This window comes from Rhinatrema bivittatum, unplaced genomic scaffold (genome assembly GCF_901001135.1).
Source record: "Rhinatrema bivittatum unplaced genomic scaffold, aRhiBiv1.1, whole genome shotgun sequence".
NCBI lineage: Eukaryota > Metazoa > Chordata > Amphibia > Gymnophiona > Rhinatrematidae > Rhinatrema > Rhinatrema bivittatum.
The window spans coordinates 59,090-75,956 of NW_021820963.1; the positions used below are offsets into that span (position 1 = coordinate 59,090).

At 44.1% G+C, this 16,867-nt stretch overlaps 1 protein-coding gene across 5 annotated transcripts in view; it reads left to right on the forward strand.

The window, feature by feature from the left end:
- The window catches only part of LOC115082333 (histone-binding protein N1/N2-like), a 72,200-nt gene that overhangs the window by 19,305 nt on the left and 36,028 nt on the right, over positions 1–16,867 (forward strand). For 4 of the 5 annotated variants that reach the window (XR_003854137.1, XM_029586571.1, XM_029586569.1 and 1 more), the window contains exons 5-9: positions 137–234; positions 1,036–1,665; positions 7,207–7,250; positions 7,383–7,453; positions 10,855–10,928. Coding sequence is in view for 4 of the 5 variants with exons in the window: in XM_029586571.1 (XP_029442431.1) it covers positions 137–234; positions 1,036–1,665; positions 7,207–7,250; positions 7,383–7,453; positions 10,855–10,928 (917 nt within the window). In the remaining variant the exon portion in view is untranslated. The remainder of the gene's footprint in view (positions 1–136; positions 235–1,035; positions 1,666–7,206; positions 7,251–7,382; positions 7,454–10,854; positions 10,929–16,867) is intronic. The other variant, XM_029586572.1, reaches the window with a different exon arrangement.

A 16,867-nucleotide genomic window follows, 5' to 3' on the forward strand; every position in this document is an offset into this window, starting at 1 on the left:
AGCCTTCAGTGTTAATTTTAGCTTGGCTTTTATAAAAATGCTATATAAACTTTAAAGTAAGATTGTTTTATCTTGGTGGCTTGATCAAGGAATTAGACCTGAGATGATGGCAGTGTTTTCGTGTGCTTGTTTCTAGAATGGAGAATAGTGTCTTGGGGAATGCTTTGGAAGGTGTACCAGAGGATGAAAATGGAGAAAGTGATTCCAGATTGCAGAATACTGAAGATCTGAATGGTATGTGATTCCATAATCATGCATTTATCCACAAGGACCTGACTATGGACTGATGAATGTTAAGTTGACCCTTAGGCTTCTACTGTCCTTTTTGCTTGTTGGCCATTTCTTAGCTATCTTTAATGACTGACTTGTCTTTTTAAAGAGAACAGATTTATGCCCACTCTGCTACAGTTACTTGTATGTATTAGTATCTTGGAAAACATCTGCCTATTGCTAAAGTTGTGCGCTTTGCTTCAGAGCTACCAAGCTTAGGTGGTCTAGTTGTGAACTGCCACAGTATAAATCATTTTATAAATGGTTGGTACTTGCTAACTCAAACATGCAGGCTGTCTCAAGAAATGCATACAATTGGATCATTTTATGTACTTCTGCCAATCACGGTTTGTGTAACTGCTAAAGTTTCAATGCAGTCATTAAACTTGGGTATCAGGTACTGTTTAAAGAGCTGCGATTACCACTTCACTCTAAAGATGCATGACATAGCTTGATTAGGTAAGGACTCTGACCCTTCACAGTGAATGGCATTCTATAGATAGTCCAATTTAGATCGGGGCAAGTTTAGTTATGTATGTGGCTAGGCATCTTTGCTTGGTTTCTAAGTAAGTCTTTAAGATTCTCATGAAAAATGGATGTGATGGAGGGGCTTGGGTTGCTGAAGCTCTTGTTGGTGCCAGATTTGGCTTGCATGGGGCAAGGGATTACTGTAAAAATGTTAGTGGCTAGAGGTTAATATTCAGTAAAATGTGCTTTCACTAAAATGGAAGAAATGTTTATGCTTCATGTTCCTTAACCATGTAGAGGAAGAAAGGCAGGACTTGAGAGAGCAGGTTTATGATGCCATGGGTGAAGCAGAAGACATCACTCCAGATCCTAAAACAAAATCTGAGAAGAAAGCAGCTGAGGAAGGAAGCAATATAGGAGAGCTGGAAGCTGTGCAGAATAATGAAGAAAGGGATACTTTGTTAGCAGCTAATGCAGAGAGAGTAGCAGAAGACTTGCCTGAGCAGGGAGAGGTGGTGGCCGAAATATCGGAGCCAAAAGAATTGCTGGACACTGCAGAGGAGGCAGCTGAGAAGCCTGCAGATTACACCCAAGGGATGGCAGCTTCCTCAAAACCTAAGGAAGATGAAGCTATACCAGCGAATGAAGAGACATCTTATGACACAAGGATCTCCATGACAGATGCCCCACCTTCTGATAGAGACCCCTCTCCTAAACATGAGAGAATTGAAAGGACCAAAGTGGAGAGCAGCATTGCTCTAGTGAATGGCAGCGAGGCATCTCCTACTGAAGGTGAAGTTATTCCCGGGGAAAGCAGTCGCGCCACCGGTGAAGTTAGTGTTTCAAATGCGGATGAAGAGAAACCGGAAATGGCTTCAAATGCAGAAGAGAAGGGAGGGGAGGAGAATGAGCAGATGGAAGAGGAAGGTAACATTGAACATGAAAGGGATGTGGATTGCTTACATGAATCTGGGTAAACAAGATCTTCCATTCAGAATTTTCAGTTCCTTTTTGTGGGGGAAGTGGTGGGGAATACTGAGGCAGGATTTAGCAATGAGGATTAGTTTGCTTAAGCTAATCTTTGAGCATGGTTTTGGCTTTTAAAAACATAGCTTCTGTGAATTAGCAGCAGTGTAGCTGGCTGAGACTGTCTGAATGGGAGGTACTTGAATGTATTTGTATTATGTAGCACTTGTGGGCATCTGTCCAGTCCTGATGGAGCCTTCCTGTTTGGGGCACTGAGTGTCTTATGTTCATCTTTCTCTGGTCACATGAATACAAATGTGACTCTTTTTTGTAAGGGACCTCTTGATGGTAGCACGCTTGACAGGTTCAGGATCACAATACTAATTGTGTGCTGCTGGGGTCCACACACAATTGTTTCTGGGGCTTGCTGCCTGTTAGTAAATTTCTCCATACTGTTACCTTTCCTTGAGTTCTACCAGACTAGTCCAGGTTGGTTTTTGCTCCCCCAACCCCATCTGGGATTGGGGGAGTAAATGAGCAGGGAGGATAATTAAACTGCCCCTAGCTGAGCCCGAATCTTAGAAGAAACACATTAAATGTCTATAACCAATTCAGCTCTGCGAGGAATTATTCAGGCTGAAAATCAGGAGGTGTTCTGGACTGGTCTGGTAGGACTTGAGGAAAGCAAACTAGCTAAGAACCAAATTTTTCCTTATTGTCCCGATGCATGGGATGTACCAAAGCCACACTTATACTTGAGAGGAAGCCTGATCTTACCCTCAAGACCCCTGCCCAAAGAGGACAGCCTCCCGGGCTCCATCAACCTGCTAGGGCTTACCTTCAGGCAGTTTGAATGAAAGGAAGTCAGCCTTCACGTGATTCTCTAACTATCCAGAAACCTTTCCTCCCAGAAAGATAACTCTCTCCATATTGTCTGAGGACACATCACCATTAAATGAGCTGCCATTGCTGCCAGCCCTATAGCTAGGGTTGTAATTCAGTGATAGAGAGTATCTGCAGTAAAGGCAAGACTGGCCTCAGTCTCTCAGCCTCTGTGGGCCCTCACCTGTATTGGAATCTGTTGCCCCTAGCATGAATGTTTGACACAAAACCTGTCACTGCCTGCAGTGCTTAGGCTACAACCTCAAGCCTGCTTAATCCTTAACATAGAGCCAAAATCCCCTTAACAGGGGTTTGGTTCTTTGTCTCTGGAGAAACCATTTGTTCACATTGGGAAGCTTTAATTGCTTCAGTAACTCATCTGGAAGGAGGTAAAATTTGGCCATAACTTGGCCTGCCTTTAGACCCACATCTGCAGTCTTCCACTCTATGGAAATAAAGGCCTTTGCCATCTCATGGGGGGAAAAAAGGCCTTCGCTTGTCTTGAGACCTTTCAAAAGAAGATCCTCTTATCCAGGGTGGTTGCCAGTTCCTACTCATGAATCTCTCTGTATTGTATCCCCCCCCTCTTCCAGAGGGTCCCCCTCAGCTCATGAACAATGTCATTGGCCAGATTCCTAAGAATCAGGTTCTGTAACTTCAGAAGCCACCTCCAAATCAGGATCTGCCTCCTACCTAGCCTTAAGCTGGGAGCAGCACAGGAAAGTGAAAATGACTGGATCTGAAAGAAATGCAGAAGCTTCATAAACCCTGGGGAGAAGAGGACTGCTGAAAACTGAGCACCAGCCACTGGCTTGCCATGAACAAGGGCAACACCCCCTCCCCCACTGGAGGCTCTGGGTAAGGGTTGCAAGTGGTATCAGGTAGAGGGTAAAATGTTGGAGACAGAACTGATCCCTGTTAAATATCACAGTGAAAGTGATTACTTTGAGAGATGGAAGAATTCCAGTTGACAATTTGGTTTCTAGAAGACTTTAGCCAATAATAGTGGCTGATTGCTTAGTCTCCTCAATAACAGCTGGAGGTCAATGCTGTCGCAAGCAGCACTCAAGGTTTACTAAAAGTACTGTTGAATTTGTCATGTAAACTTCCTTAAATGAGTAGTAAGTGCAGCTTGTGCTGTGGCCTTTCCTATACCCAGATTGGGGTGAAGTATTAGCATCTTTTCTAAACATGGATTTGTTTGAACCGTGTTTTCAATCCTTTAACACTAGGTTGGTTCCCTGTACATCCCCAGGTCAGTGCAGACTCCTGGGTTTCACTAATATTGCCACATAACCAGAGGTTGTTATGCACCACCTGCAGTTAGTCACTCAGTATTTGTCTCGGGTAGAGGAGCAAAGCCTGCAGTCGGATCTGATCAGTGAGCCTCCCAGGGAGTTTGCCAGGCCCTGGTGGGGTCATTCCTCCCCCCCCCCATTTCCTGAGGCAGACTAGCAAGGGGTCAGTGAATCTCTTGTGCTCAGTCCTTCATCCATGTGCAGGGCTGAAACCAGGGGGTCCCAGTTCTCTCGCCCTGCAGGACCACTACAGCCTCTGGCCATTCTTCAAGGGAAGTACCTCTTGTTTTGTGTTTAAAAAAAACAACCAAAACTTTAAATTGAGCAGAGCACCAGCAGTCGCAGGGAAGAGCCGAGGGACAGCACACTTCCCCTGACATTACCGTGCTTGTTCCCTTCTCTGGCGGTGCTTGAGGTTTCCGGGCCCGATTGCAATGACTTGTGCCACCTGTGGAGACACGCATGTGACTGTCCCAGGATGGACGATGCTCCCAAAGCCTCTCTGGTGGGGAGGGCCCTTCCGGGAGCACAGTGAGTAGCAAGCCCTCTCGATGCGGAGTCTGGAAGGCTTTCTCTGGTGCAGAGGTCAGGCAGCGATGCCTTCCCACTCAGCACAGGAACAGGGGCTGTTTCGTTCTTCAGAACTGCTGCATGGGCCGTGGAGGGGGGATTTCCCTCCTGCCTTGTCGCCAGAGGCAGGGATCTCCAGGTGTGGGAGGGGTGGGCACCTTTAGGGTGTGAAGAGGATATCCCAGATTGATTCCTTTTCTTCAAACTTTGTGCTATTTCTGCATACAGCCTTTAAAGCACCCAAGTCCCTGCAGGGCTACGCAGAATGTTCCCATACCTCCGGCTAAGCACCTTAGGTCCTCAGGGGCCACCAGAATTAGGTGGGTTCCCAGGCTCCCAGCCCCAATGCCCACCACAGATGACTCTCCTGAAGATTCCTGGGTGGATGAGGTCCCAGCGCAAGGACGTTTGGTACCAGATCCAGCCCTGGGGGATCAGGATTCAGATCAGGAGGGGTCGAAGGCACAATCAGTCAAAGATGACCCAAAGGTAATTTGGCTGTTCCACAAGGAGGAATTGGCCCCCTTATTCCAGCTGTTCTACAGGAGCTGGGTATAGAAGTCCTACAGGAGCAATCTGAACTGGGAGCAGTGGATCTGGTCATGTTTGGCCTGTTAAGCACCTCGCCATTTTTTATGAAGCTTATCACCAGGGAGACAGGAACACTTAGATTTTGGTAGACAGCATAATTTTTTATTGAACAATAAGTATTCTTGGGAGATGCTGATGCCATGCCTCTGACAAACTGACTACCAGCATCTCATCGTATACAGGAAGTGATCCTTCTTTTATAGATAACATTCAGTATTATACAATGGTGGAAGTTTCTAGTGTGACTGCCTTAGAATTTACATTGGTTGTCACGTCAACAGCATAAGATCATCCCTAGCTACCCCTGAGTGTTTCTCCAAGGTGGGGCCCATTTACCATCGCTCTTTGGATAGTCTTTTGTTCTGTTAGAATCTTGCTGGTCAGGGCAATTAACACATCTGAAGTTGTTCTCAGGTACTCCTGAGAATAGTGCCTTTTATTGTGACTGGATAGCCTGAAGGTCCTGCCGTTGGCTTCTGCTTTATTTGACCTTATGATTAGGTGTCACCTTTATGGAGCCAGCTTGACTGCCTGTCCAGATGTCCTAGGAATTCATAAACATAAATTGCCATGCTGGGTCAGACCAAGGGTCCATCAAGCCCAGCATCCTGTTTCCAACAGAGGCCAAACCTGGCAAGTACCCAAATGCTAAGATCCCATGCTACTGATGCAATTAATAGCAGTGGCTGCTCACTAAGTAAAACTGATTAATAGCTGTTAATGGACTTCTCTAAGATCTTATCCAAACTTTTTTGAACCCAGCTACACTAACTGCACTAACCATATCCTCTGGCAACAAATTCCAGAGCTTTATTGTGTGTTGAGTGAGAATTTTCTCGGATTAGTCTTAAATGTGCTACTTGCTAACTTCATGGAATGCCCCCTAGTCCTTCTATTATTCAAAAGTGTAAACAGTCACATCTACTCGTTCAAGACCTCTCATGATCTTAAAGACCTCTATCATATCCCCCTGCAAGTCATGCTGAATAAATTGCTTAGAGTTCATGCAGCCAAGGCAGGCTAAGAAACCAGGGAATTCTGGGTTTTCTGTCAGGCACACTCCTCACTGTGTGGTCCTACGCCAGCCTTTCCTTTCCAAAAGTCTTCAACTTGCTGTTCAGGGAGTAGGATACTCCTGATACCAGCTTAAAAGGTCAGCAGGGCCATGAATAAGTTGTACGTACCCTCCGCCCGAGGACGCGCTAGAGCTTCTGAAGATCCCAAGGTGGATGCTGCTGTCTGCAGTAACTGAGACTACCATCCCTGTGGCTGGGGCGATGGCATTGAAGGATCTTCAGGAGAGGAAGCTGGAAGTGCACCTCAAGAGAATTTGAGGTCTGCCCTGGGTGTTCAGGCAGCTATGTGCAGCGGTTTTTGTTGAGAGCTGGAAAATTTGAGTGCAACAGCTACAGGTGGACAGGTCCTTATTTGAGTTTGACTCCCATCAAGCTAAGCATCTGGAGGCCATGGTGAGGTACAATACTGATGCCTTACATGATCTCGTCTGCACTTCCTCAAGTACTATGATGTCTGCGGTTTTGGCTTGGCACCGTCTCTGGCTGAGGAACCTGGGCAGCCATTTGTTTTAGTCTCTTAACTGGCTTCAAAAGCTGTTTTGCTCACTGTACTGGTTGGTGGAGGAGTGGTGTTTGGTATATTAACTGCTTTAGTAATGTTACCATAGAAAATTAGCCTTGCTAGTTACATGGCTCTTCTGTCTGGTTCCATGCCTTTAAAATGCTCAGAATGGCATTTTTCCCAACTTTCTGCACAGATGCTTTATTCTGTTAAATCATTAGCCATCTAAACTCCCCTGTGTTTCCATTAGACTGGGCTTTTCTTTCCCTTGGTATGTTATCAGTTCTCTAGGCCTAATCCTTCAGTGGATTGTTCCATAATTGTATAAAACTGCAGCACACAATTACTATTTGAAGATCCTTGATTTTATTTAGATCTGCATTGAACACTAGAGTCCAAACTACCTGTGGAGCAACCCTAATGATTGGGATGTATAGTGTTCGGTTACTCTTGCAGTTTAAGTGGCAGATATCTTCTGATGGTATGATAGGAAATGCACCTGAAGCGAGTCCTTCCCTGCCACCAGGGCTTGCCAAAGAGCTGTAGTAAATGGCTTATCCACTGTCTTGCACTTGCCTTGCAGACGAATCAGAAGAGGATAAAGACTACGAAGCAACAGAGGACAAGGTGAGATCTGAACACACAGGATAGCTGTTGGCTCTAATGGGTTTTCAGAGACGTCTGAACTGCACATCAAGATACTGTAGTGTACTAAGGTGCTGTATATGACTGCTGGAATAAACAGTTTCTCTGTTTTAGGAGAATGATGAAGTTGGAAATCTGCAGCTGGCCTGGGAGATGCTAGAGTTGGCAAAAGTCATCTATGGCAGGTAGTCTTGAATGTCCTTCACCCTGAAGTTGGTGGTCTGATCCCAGCATGTAGTACACTCTAGGACTGTCCAGTAGGATCTTGTTCATAACTTTGTGGCTTTTAACTTGTTAAATCATTTTATACAACTTGATAGCTCATATGGTTTCCACAGATTTTAGTAAAGCTTTTATTGCACAATATAGGCAATCTTCTCTGAAGTATGTGCTGTTTAACTTTCTGTTCATCTGCAGTTCTATTGCTGGGCGTTATGCTAGAAGTTCATATTCCTGCAATGTTGAGATGATTGTGTACACTTAAATGCACTTCCTTGTTTTGCTAACACAGTCCAGATGTGTGGGATTATTCCACCCTGTCAACTGATACACAACACAACTTTTCCAGTGACATCACTGGTAGTAATGCTGCACAATGAGTTGCCAGTGGATGGTGCACTCTGATGCAGCAGAATTTTGGGTTCCCTGTACGTACCCGGATCAGTCCAGATAGCTGGGTTTTGCCTCCCCTCCAGCAGGTGGAGACAGTTTTGAAGGCACCACCTCTTAACCCAGTGTGCCACCTGCATCTCCTCAGTATTTGTCTCCCAGCAGATGGAGGTGGTGCAAAACCTGCACCTCTGTACCTAGACTAAAAACAAAAATGGAAGATTTGGACTTGAAAGCACTTTGTCTCCTGGGGGGGGGGGAACCATCCCTCCCAGTCATAGGCATTAACGAGCAGGGGTTGGGGATCCCAATTTGCTCTGGTTGGTGCGCTGGGGGTAATAGCCAGGGGACTCTCTGCACACTGATTCTTGTCTGTTGACTCGGGTATACCACCTCGTGTAGACTTTACTCAATCATGATTACATACATACACCAACAGACAAGAAGAATCAGTGTGCAGAGGTTGGGACCCCATAAGGTTGGTTATATATTGCCATTACATTCCCCTGAGGGAAAGACCAACGTCTGAAACATGGACGGTTCGTGTTGGGATAATTAAAGGTTTGACGACATTGACCAACATATTCGGGAAGTCGAATGTGGACCCTCTTCAAAATTTACTTCAAAGCTTGACAGCTTGAACAGTGTTTGTTCCGTACATATATTCAATGATCACAGTGCCATGGAAGAGTCTGATGTTCTAGTGGGACTTTCACAAAAAAATTTCTAGTTTAAAAAAACACCACGGAGGAGGAGGCTGGTTGATTATAACCAATTACGTATTGGTGCGGGGACACCTACACTGTATATGAAACCTCCCTCCTACTCCATAAATATATTTTTTGAATTTAGTGACTTGACAAAATTATGAATTCCACGGAGTGTAGGTGCATGAAAGCCTTTAATATTGACAAAGATACGTAGAAACGTCATTTTAAACTAAGATATTTTGTCAGCGATAGTTTTCTCTTGATTTTTGTTCAATTATTGAGGATCGCTGATATTTGTGGTGACTCTTTAGATATATCTGGTTCAACCTTGGCCAGCAAGACTTCTACTGAAGGCTTTCCCCATGGCTTCTCCATAGGTTGGGTGTTGGTGTCTCATCTGAACATTGTGTTTTCTTAAGGGGGCCAAGCATGGGTGCCTGCCAGTTTGTAAGATGTCCATCACGGAGCCTTAATCTGGTTTTTTGGGCACTCTGGATCTTCCTTTGAACCACTGAGAGGGCAGTCTTTTTTTTTTTGAAAGATCTCTCCTTTGAAGACAGTTTTCTTGGTGGCAATTCATTTGGTTTGGTGGATTTCAGAGCTCAGACCTTGATGTGCAGAGATCCTTTTCTACGGATTTCGATCACCAGGGTATTGTGTATGGTTCCTCCCTTCTTGCCAAAAGTCATCCTCATTTCATCTCAATGAGATGAAGTTGCCAGCTTTTTTCTGCACCTGATGCAGCTTGCAAAGGAGCTTCACTTGGATGTTCGTTGGGCTCTGGTGTGATATCTGAAGGACACCAAGGACTTTTGGAGTTTGGATCATCTTTTTGTTCAGTGGAACAAAGAGGATGTATTTAGACATTTTATATACCATTGTTCCATGTATAGATCACAACTGTTTACAAAAGTAACATTCATAACTATAAATCAACAAATGGGTTACAGAAGTATTCATAAACAGGCAAGAACATCTATCAAATTTTCTAATACATACTAAATGATCTAGGACATAAGGCAGGAAATACAGGAAAATTAAAATATAACAATTTCACATTACATTCAGAATCTACATTCTTTTGTTAAACTTATTCCTCATTCTTCAATTTGTATCTCTTGTCCTTGTTTTTTGTGGTTCTCTACATTCTGATGTGTTTAAATTAGGTTATGCATTTTTGAATAGCTGTTGTTTGCTCACATTTAAACTCTTCTGTCTGGTATCGTATGTAACATCTCAGAATTCCAAAGCTAAGAGCACAATTGTGAGAGTTGAAGCGATTCTTTTGGCTTATTGATCAGTTCCAGAGGTTGCGGGTACATTGTACTAGGGCATGTTCAGCTGGTATCTCTGCAGGAGATTTGTTGGACAGCAACATGGTCTTCCCTGCACACTTTTACCAAATTACCACCTGGATGTTCAGGTGTCAGAAGAAGCGAGGTGGGTCTTTCAGGTTCCCGCACAGTGTAGAGGGGCTTGGGTACGTTCCACTTGTCTGGACTGATCTGGGGTATGAACAGGAAAGGAAGATTGGTTCTTACCAGCTAACTTTCGATTCTAGAATACCCCAGATCAGTCCAGAAAAGCCATTCCTTTTGTCTGTTAAAAGACCCTTCCCCTTCAGGATACTGATGCTGTATTTGCAAAGATAAGTATATATGTTAGGGTTGGAAGCTTCATTGCTCTTGTTGATGTTGGGGCTCCAACTTATGATTCTCTGCTTGCCCCAGATGGAAATCATTTGGGTTTTGGGGGCATAAACATCTTCGCTTGGGTACAGGTCAATACTGAGGGACTGCAGGTGGCATTTGGTTATGTAGCAGTGCCTGAAAGGTTCTTATTCTCTGCCTCCATCTGCTGGTAGGGATGCAAAACCCACTTGTCTGGACTGATCTTTGGTATTCCAGGAACGAAAATTGTTTCTTACCTGCTAACCCAAGGCATGTGTGATGTCTCTACAAACTTCTTATCCTGCTTATTCTGGGGATTTATGGAGTGGGGTGTCTTCTTGGAGGCTTCTCTCCTGTTGTACTTAGGGTACCATAAAAGACAAGGTTGTCCATTGCTTTGTCAGTAGTATACTGGCAACTTGTGCTGTACTACTACTGGTGATGCCATGGGGAAACTTGTTCTGTCTGCATCTGCTAGCAGTCAAAACCATGCCTCTTAAACTGGTGTAGCTGAATTCAACGAAAGGAAATTAAGTCAATTTCTCCTTGTGGGTTTGGTTGCTATCCATTTCACAATGCTATTAACTTTTTTTTCAGGAAAAAAGACAAAGAAGCACAGTTGCGTGCTGCCGAGGCCCACCTGAAACTTGGAGAAGTCAGTATGGAGACTGGTAAGCTAAAAATAATTCTTCTTCAATCCAGACTCCTGAGTTTTGCCTCCCTGCCAGCAGATGAAGACAGTTTTACTAACCGAGCCACCTGCAGTCCCTCAGTATTTCTGTCCCAGCAGATGGTGCAAAACCTGCAGTCTGGAGTATATTAAAAGTTTGAGATGGTCCTCCCAGGAGGTTAGGTCCTAGTGGGGCCATCCCTCCTGGTTGAGGTGGGCAAGCATGGGTTGGTGACCCTTGGTGTGCTTCTGCCCTGAGAATGTTGAAATCTGGTGCCGGGGCCCTCTCCCCTCTAATCCTCTCCCTACTTGGCTGTGCTCCAGAGGCAATTACTGACGGAAGAATTTGCTTTCCTTCCTGTAAAAAAAAAAAAAAAAAAAAAGCTTGAGGCAGCCTCTCCAGTCAGGTGGTTTGCTTCTAAGCAGTGTGTGCTGTGGAGAGGGGATGTAAACAGGCAGCAGCTGTGCGAGGGACCTAGGTACTGGTGCTAGATTCATTGCACTCTGCCTGTGGGTCCAGCTGCATCATGGTGACTGGGATTGTTCCAGGCAAACACTGTCTCTTTATTTTGGGGGAAAAAAAAAACACATGGCTGGTGTGCTTGCTTCTGCTGGTGACAGGAGCAGGAGTTTGGGGTTTGAACTTTTACACTTTGATTTCCTTCACTGCTTGGTTCAGCCCACAGAGTGGGAGGACGAGTGCTAGTTGCTCCTCCTGCCAAGCAGGAATGCCTTCCCTGCATGTTGCACCATGTTCCTGTTCATACCTGGATCAGTCCAGACGCCTGAGTTTTGCCTCCCTTCCAGGAGATGGAGACAGTTTTACTGACCCTGCCATATAACCTCGTGTGCCACCTGCAGTCCTCAGTATTTCTGATGTCTGCAAATTCTGCAGTCTAAAAGATTTTTAGGATTCCTCCCAGGAGGTTGCTAGGCCCTGGTAGGGCTATCCCTCCTGGTGCTGAGGTACACGATTGTGCACGCATGCAGCATGTATTTACATCACTGAAGGAGGGACGAAGAGTACCAGGCCTGGCAGTCTTGCTCAGTGTAGGGTAGTATTTTTTTATTTTATTTAAAAACTTTTCTATACCGTTGCTAAGTTAAATACCGTCGCAACGGTTTACATGTAGGCACATATTTAATGTAGGTAAAAGTGTACTATAGTACATTCTAACAGGTTTACATGGAGGCACATATTTAATGTAGGTAAAAGTGTACTGTAGTACATTCTAACAGGTTTACATGGAGGCACATATTTAATGTAGGTAAAAGTGTACTGTAGTACATTCTAACAGGTTTACATGGAGGCACGTATTTAATGTAGGTAAAAGTGTACTATAGTACATTCTAACAGGTTTACATGGAGGCACGTATTTAATGTAGGTAAAAGTGTACTATAGTACATTCTAACAGGTTTACATGGAGGCACGTATTTAATGTAGGTAAAAGTGTACTGTAGTACATTCTAACAGGTTTACATGGAGGCACATATTTAATGTAGGTAAAAGTGTACTGTAGTACATTCTAACAGGTTTACATGGAGGCACGTATTTAATGCAGGTAAAAGTGTACTGTAGTACATTCTAACAGGTTTACATGGAGGCACGTATTTAATGCAGGTAAAAGTGTACTATAGTACATTCTAACAGGTTTACATGGAGGCACATATTTAATGTAGGTAAAAGTGTACTGTAGTACATTCTAACAGGTTTACATGGAGGCACATATTTAATGTAGGTAAAAGTGTACTGTAGTACATTCTAACAGGTTTACATGGAGGCACATATTTAATGTAGGTAAAAGTGTACTATAGTACATTCTAACAGGTTTACATGGAGGCACGTATTTAATGTAGGTAAAAGTGTACTATAGTACATTCTAACAGGTTTACATGGAGGCACATATTTAATGTAGGTAAAAGTGTACTGTAGTACATTCTAACAGGTTTACATGGAGGCACGTATTTAATGCAGGTAAAAGTGTACTATAGTACATTCTAACAGGTTTACATGGAGGCACGTATTTAATGTAGGTAAAAGTGTACTATAGTACATTCTAACAGGTTTACATGGAGGCACATATTTAATGTAGGTAAAAGTGTACTATAGTACATTCTAACAGGTTTACATGGAGGCACATATTTAATGTAGGTAAAAGTGTACTGTAGTACATTCTAACAGGTTTACATGGAGGCACGTATTTAATGCAGGTAAAAGTGTACTATAGTACATTCTAACAGGTTTACATGGAGGCACGTATTTAATGTAGGTAAAAGTGTACTATAGTACATTCTAACAGGTTTACATGTAGGCACATATTTAATGTAGGTAAAAGTGTACTATAGTACATTCTAACAGGTTTACATGTAGGCACATATTTAATGTAGGTAAAAGTGTACTATAGTACATTCTAACAGGTTTACATGGAGGCACATATTTAATGTAAGTAAAAGTGTACTGTAGTACATTCTAACAGGTTTACATGGAGGCACATATTTAATGTAGGTAAAAGTGTACTGTAGTACATTCTAACAGGTTTACATGGAGGCACATATTTAATGTAGGTAAAAGTGTACTGTAGTACATTCTAACAGGTTTACATGGAGGCACATATTTAATGTAGGTAGAAGTGTACTGTAGTACATTCTAACAGGTTTACATGGAGGCACGTATTTAATGTAGGTAAAAGTGTACTGTAGTACATTCTAACAGGTTTACATGGAGGCACGTATTTAATGTAGGTAAAAGTGTACTGTAGTACATTCTAACAGGTTTATATGGAGGCACATATTTAATGTAGGTAAAAGTGTACTGTAGTACATTCTAACAGGTTTACATGGAGGCACATATTTAATGTAGGTAAAAGTGTACTGTAGTACATTCTAACAGGTTTACATGGAGGCACATATTTAATGTAGGTAAAAGTGTACTGTAGTACATTCTAACAGGTGCCGTCAAAGGTTCGGTTACAATACTCTCTTCTGGGCAGACAGTGAGGCCAGTGCAGGCGCTCAAAGCTAAACTTAGAAGCACCATTGTGATTTTCCATTGCAAGTGAAGTCCAGGGGCGTCTGGAGGGGCAGCACTCCTGCCAAAAGGAGTTCCAAGGGGCCATGAAATATTTCTGCCTGGTAGAAGTAGGGAGGCAAGGCCTGCAGGGCAGGTTAGTGCCTCTGGCTTTTACCTGCAGGGAAAAGTTAGTTCCATGCAGGGGGTTCCCCACCCAGCCGTCAAGGCTAATGAGCAAACTTTTTTCAGTCTCTCTCTCCTAGGAAAGTCCAGGCAGAGATGGGCCAGCAGCTGCATGGTAGCTTACTGAGCTGGGTGCACAAATGCGCAGGTATTGGAGTGTAAAACTGCTGCCTGGATTTCAGAGCATATTTGCATGGTACGTGCACATGTATGGTGCTCAAGTCTAGGTTGTGAAGTTCTTGCACATGTATGTCCAAGACCTAAAACGTGAGCACAGATGTGCCTGCATCCTTAGGGGTGTTCTTGTACACCTGGGTGGCATTGTGTGTAGAGCTAAGGGCCAGGGACAAGCAGGCTAAGCACCTGGCTATGTCAGCACTATTTGGATGGTTAAGGCAATCTGACTGCTAGAGATTTGTCACTTGTCTTTCAGACACCCTTTTGGTTTATGGTGTCTCTGAATGGGAGTGGAGTTGGGAGGTGAGGCAGTGGTCATTTCTCTTCCCTCCTTGCTCTCTTTAGCTGAGGCATCCCTGAGAAAGGTCAAAGGGCCAGGTTTGGGCCTATGGGTGCTCAATTATCCTTCTCCTGGGTGGAACTTTCTCAGCACCTGCAGTCCTTTCTGCAGGGTCATCTGGTGAAAGTGAAGCAACCTAAGGGATTGCATGCTTGGATCTCATTTGTCAGCCACGTTACACAAATACTGCAGGGAGGCTGGCACCAGAGATGTTCAGGGGGGATGTGGTTCAGGATGTCTGATTTCGGTAGGGGATTCTCACCTCTCAAAGGGGGAGAAATTACACTTGGTTTGGAGCCATATCTGACAATGCTCAGTATGACTGGGGGTGGAATCTAAGGATACCATATTCACTTTAAAGTGTCCTGTTTTCTTTCCCCTCCTGTACCCAATTCAAGGGTTGATTGATCTTTAGTGGAATGCCTGAGGCAAGCTTTAAAAAGGGGGATGTGTTTTGGCAAATGTGTATCCTTTGGAACCAAAGGCAGGGGAGCAGTTGAAGGGGAGTTTTGTTGGTATATGCTGATACAAAGTGAATATAAACCCCTGACTAGAGACCAATAAAGACCAGCCTTAAAGTCAAACAGCGAGAAGTTTATTATGGAGAAAGGCATGGTTTCTCTAGAAGTAGCAGGCATTACAAAGCAAAGGATGCAAGCCCAAAACCTACTCAGAGCTAATACTGCTAGTGCACACCTTCAGCCAATCAACAGGTGTCTACGTATGCCTGCCCCTTAACCCTTGTCCAATGAATACATTTGTGGATGTATATGTGCCTCGTTACTATGGACAGCTGCACTTGCTGTAAGTTCCAGGAAATCAGTCTGCTTTAAGTTTTATTTTCTGAACTCTGACATCACCTGCACTAAGCGCATTCATACATTAGCCAACCACCATCCAAGTGGAAGGAGGGGCAGCTCTAAAAGCTGATCAGGCTAGGAGGATTGAGGCCATGGCAGTGAATTTGCAGATTGCTGCTTATTGCTGCCTGGTGGGTTGGGCTGGTTTGTGTCTCAGACACACAGAATGAGTTCAGAGGGCAGATCAGTGATGCATTATTACCCAATGACACTGACTAGGTGTGGGTGGCTTCCATGATAGTGGCTAGGCTACAATCATGGCTGCATTCAGCAGGCACTATTTCCAAGTCTAATTTCCCAAGGTTGCCCTTTAGGGAGTGAGCTGGAGAACCTAGCGAATAGCTGGGGCAAATCAAAGGTTCCTCATTGCAACAGGACAGGAAGGCATCATGTCTTTCGTGCAAAGGGCCGCTCCAGGGATTCCCATCTTTTGTCCTTCCTGAGAAGCAACTTCTGAAAAGTCTCATTCCTTTGGAAAACGTAGTCTTGGATGGATGTGGGCTCTGGTGCCAAAGTATCTCTATCTTTACCATAAAGGGGGTGCTGGCTCACCTACTGGATCCAGAGATATGCAGGCATCTACCTGGCCTTTATTAAAGGTGGCACCAGATTACAACAGACCAGGGAGTTCTGGAGGTGGTAAAACAGCCAGGTTCTAGATTTTCTCAATTCCTCGATGAATTTTTCTCCATGCAACTCTACAGAAGAGAATGGCAGTGAAGATTACATTTAAGAGGCTGTTGGATTTGAAGGCTGTAATTCCTATTCCCAGAATGCAAGAAACAGCCCTATTCCATTTTTGTTCATAAATGTGAATCTGTTTACTTTTTTTTTTTTTTTTTGGATAGGACTAGGGGGCACTCTATGAAGTTAGCAAGTAGCACATTTTAAAACTAATCAGAAAATTTTCACTCAATGTACAATTTCCTAGCATGTAGCCAGATGGACTCAGGACCAGTGGGTTATGTGCTCTTCTGCTAGCAGATGGGAGACTGAGTCAGACTTCAAACCTGACGTCACTCTAGATCCACTCCTGCAGTGACCTCAGCTCTTCAGTATCTGTCTCCTAGCAAATGCAGACACTATCCCACACACTAGAATAGTGTTAAGAATTACAGCAAAGAAGAAACAAAATTTACCTTAAGGAAGATCGAGCCCCACTCTCCTGCAGTGATACCGAAGGGTCCCCTCCCCAGTTGAATTCCTGAGGTTGATCTCAGATATCCCTCAGAGGTGGGCCTTGGTCCAGTAGTCTGTTCCCAGCGTGGACTTAGCCCCCCCAGTGTGGCTGAAAGGCAGTGAGTGCATCCTCGAGCGTGGTGGTGAAGGTAAATACCTCTCCCCTGCAGCTGGAGACCATCCAACACAA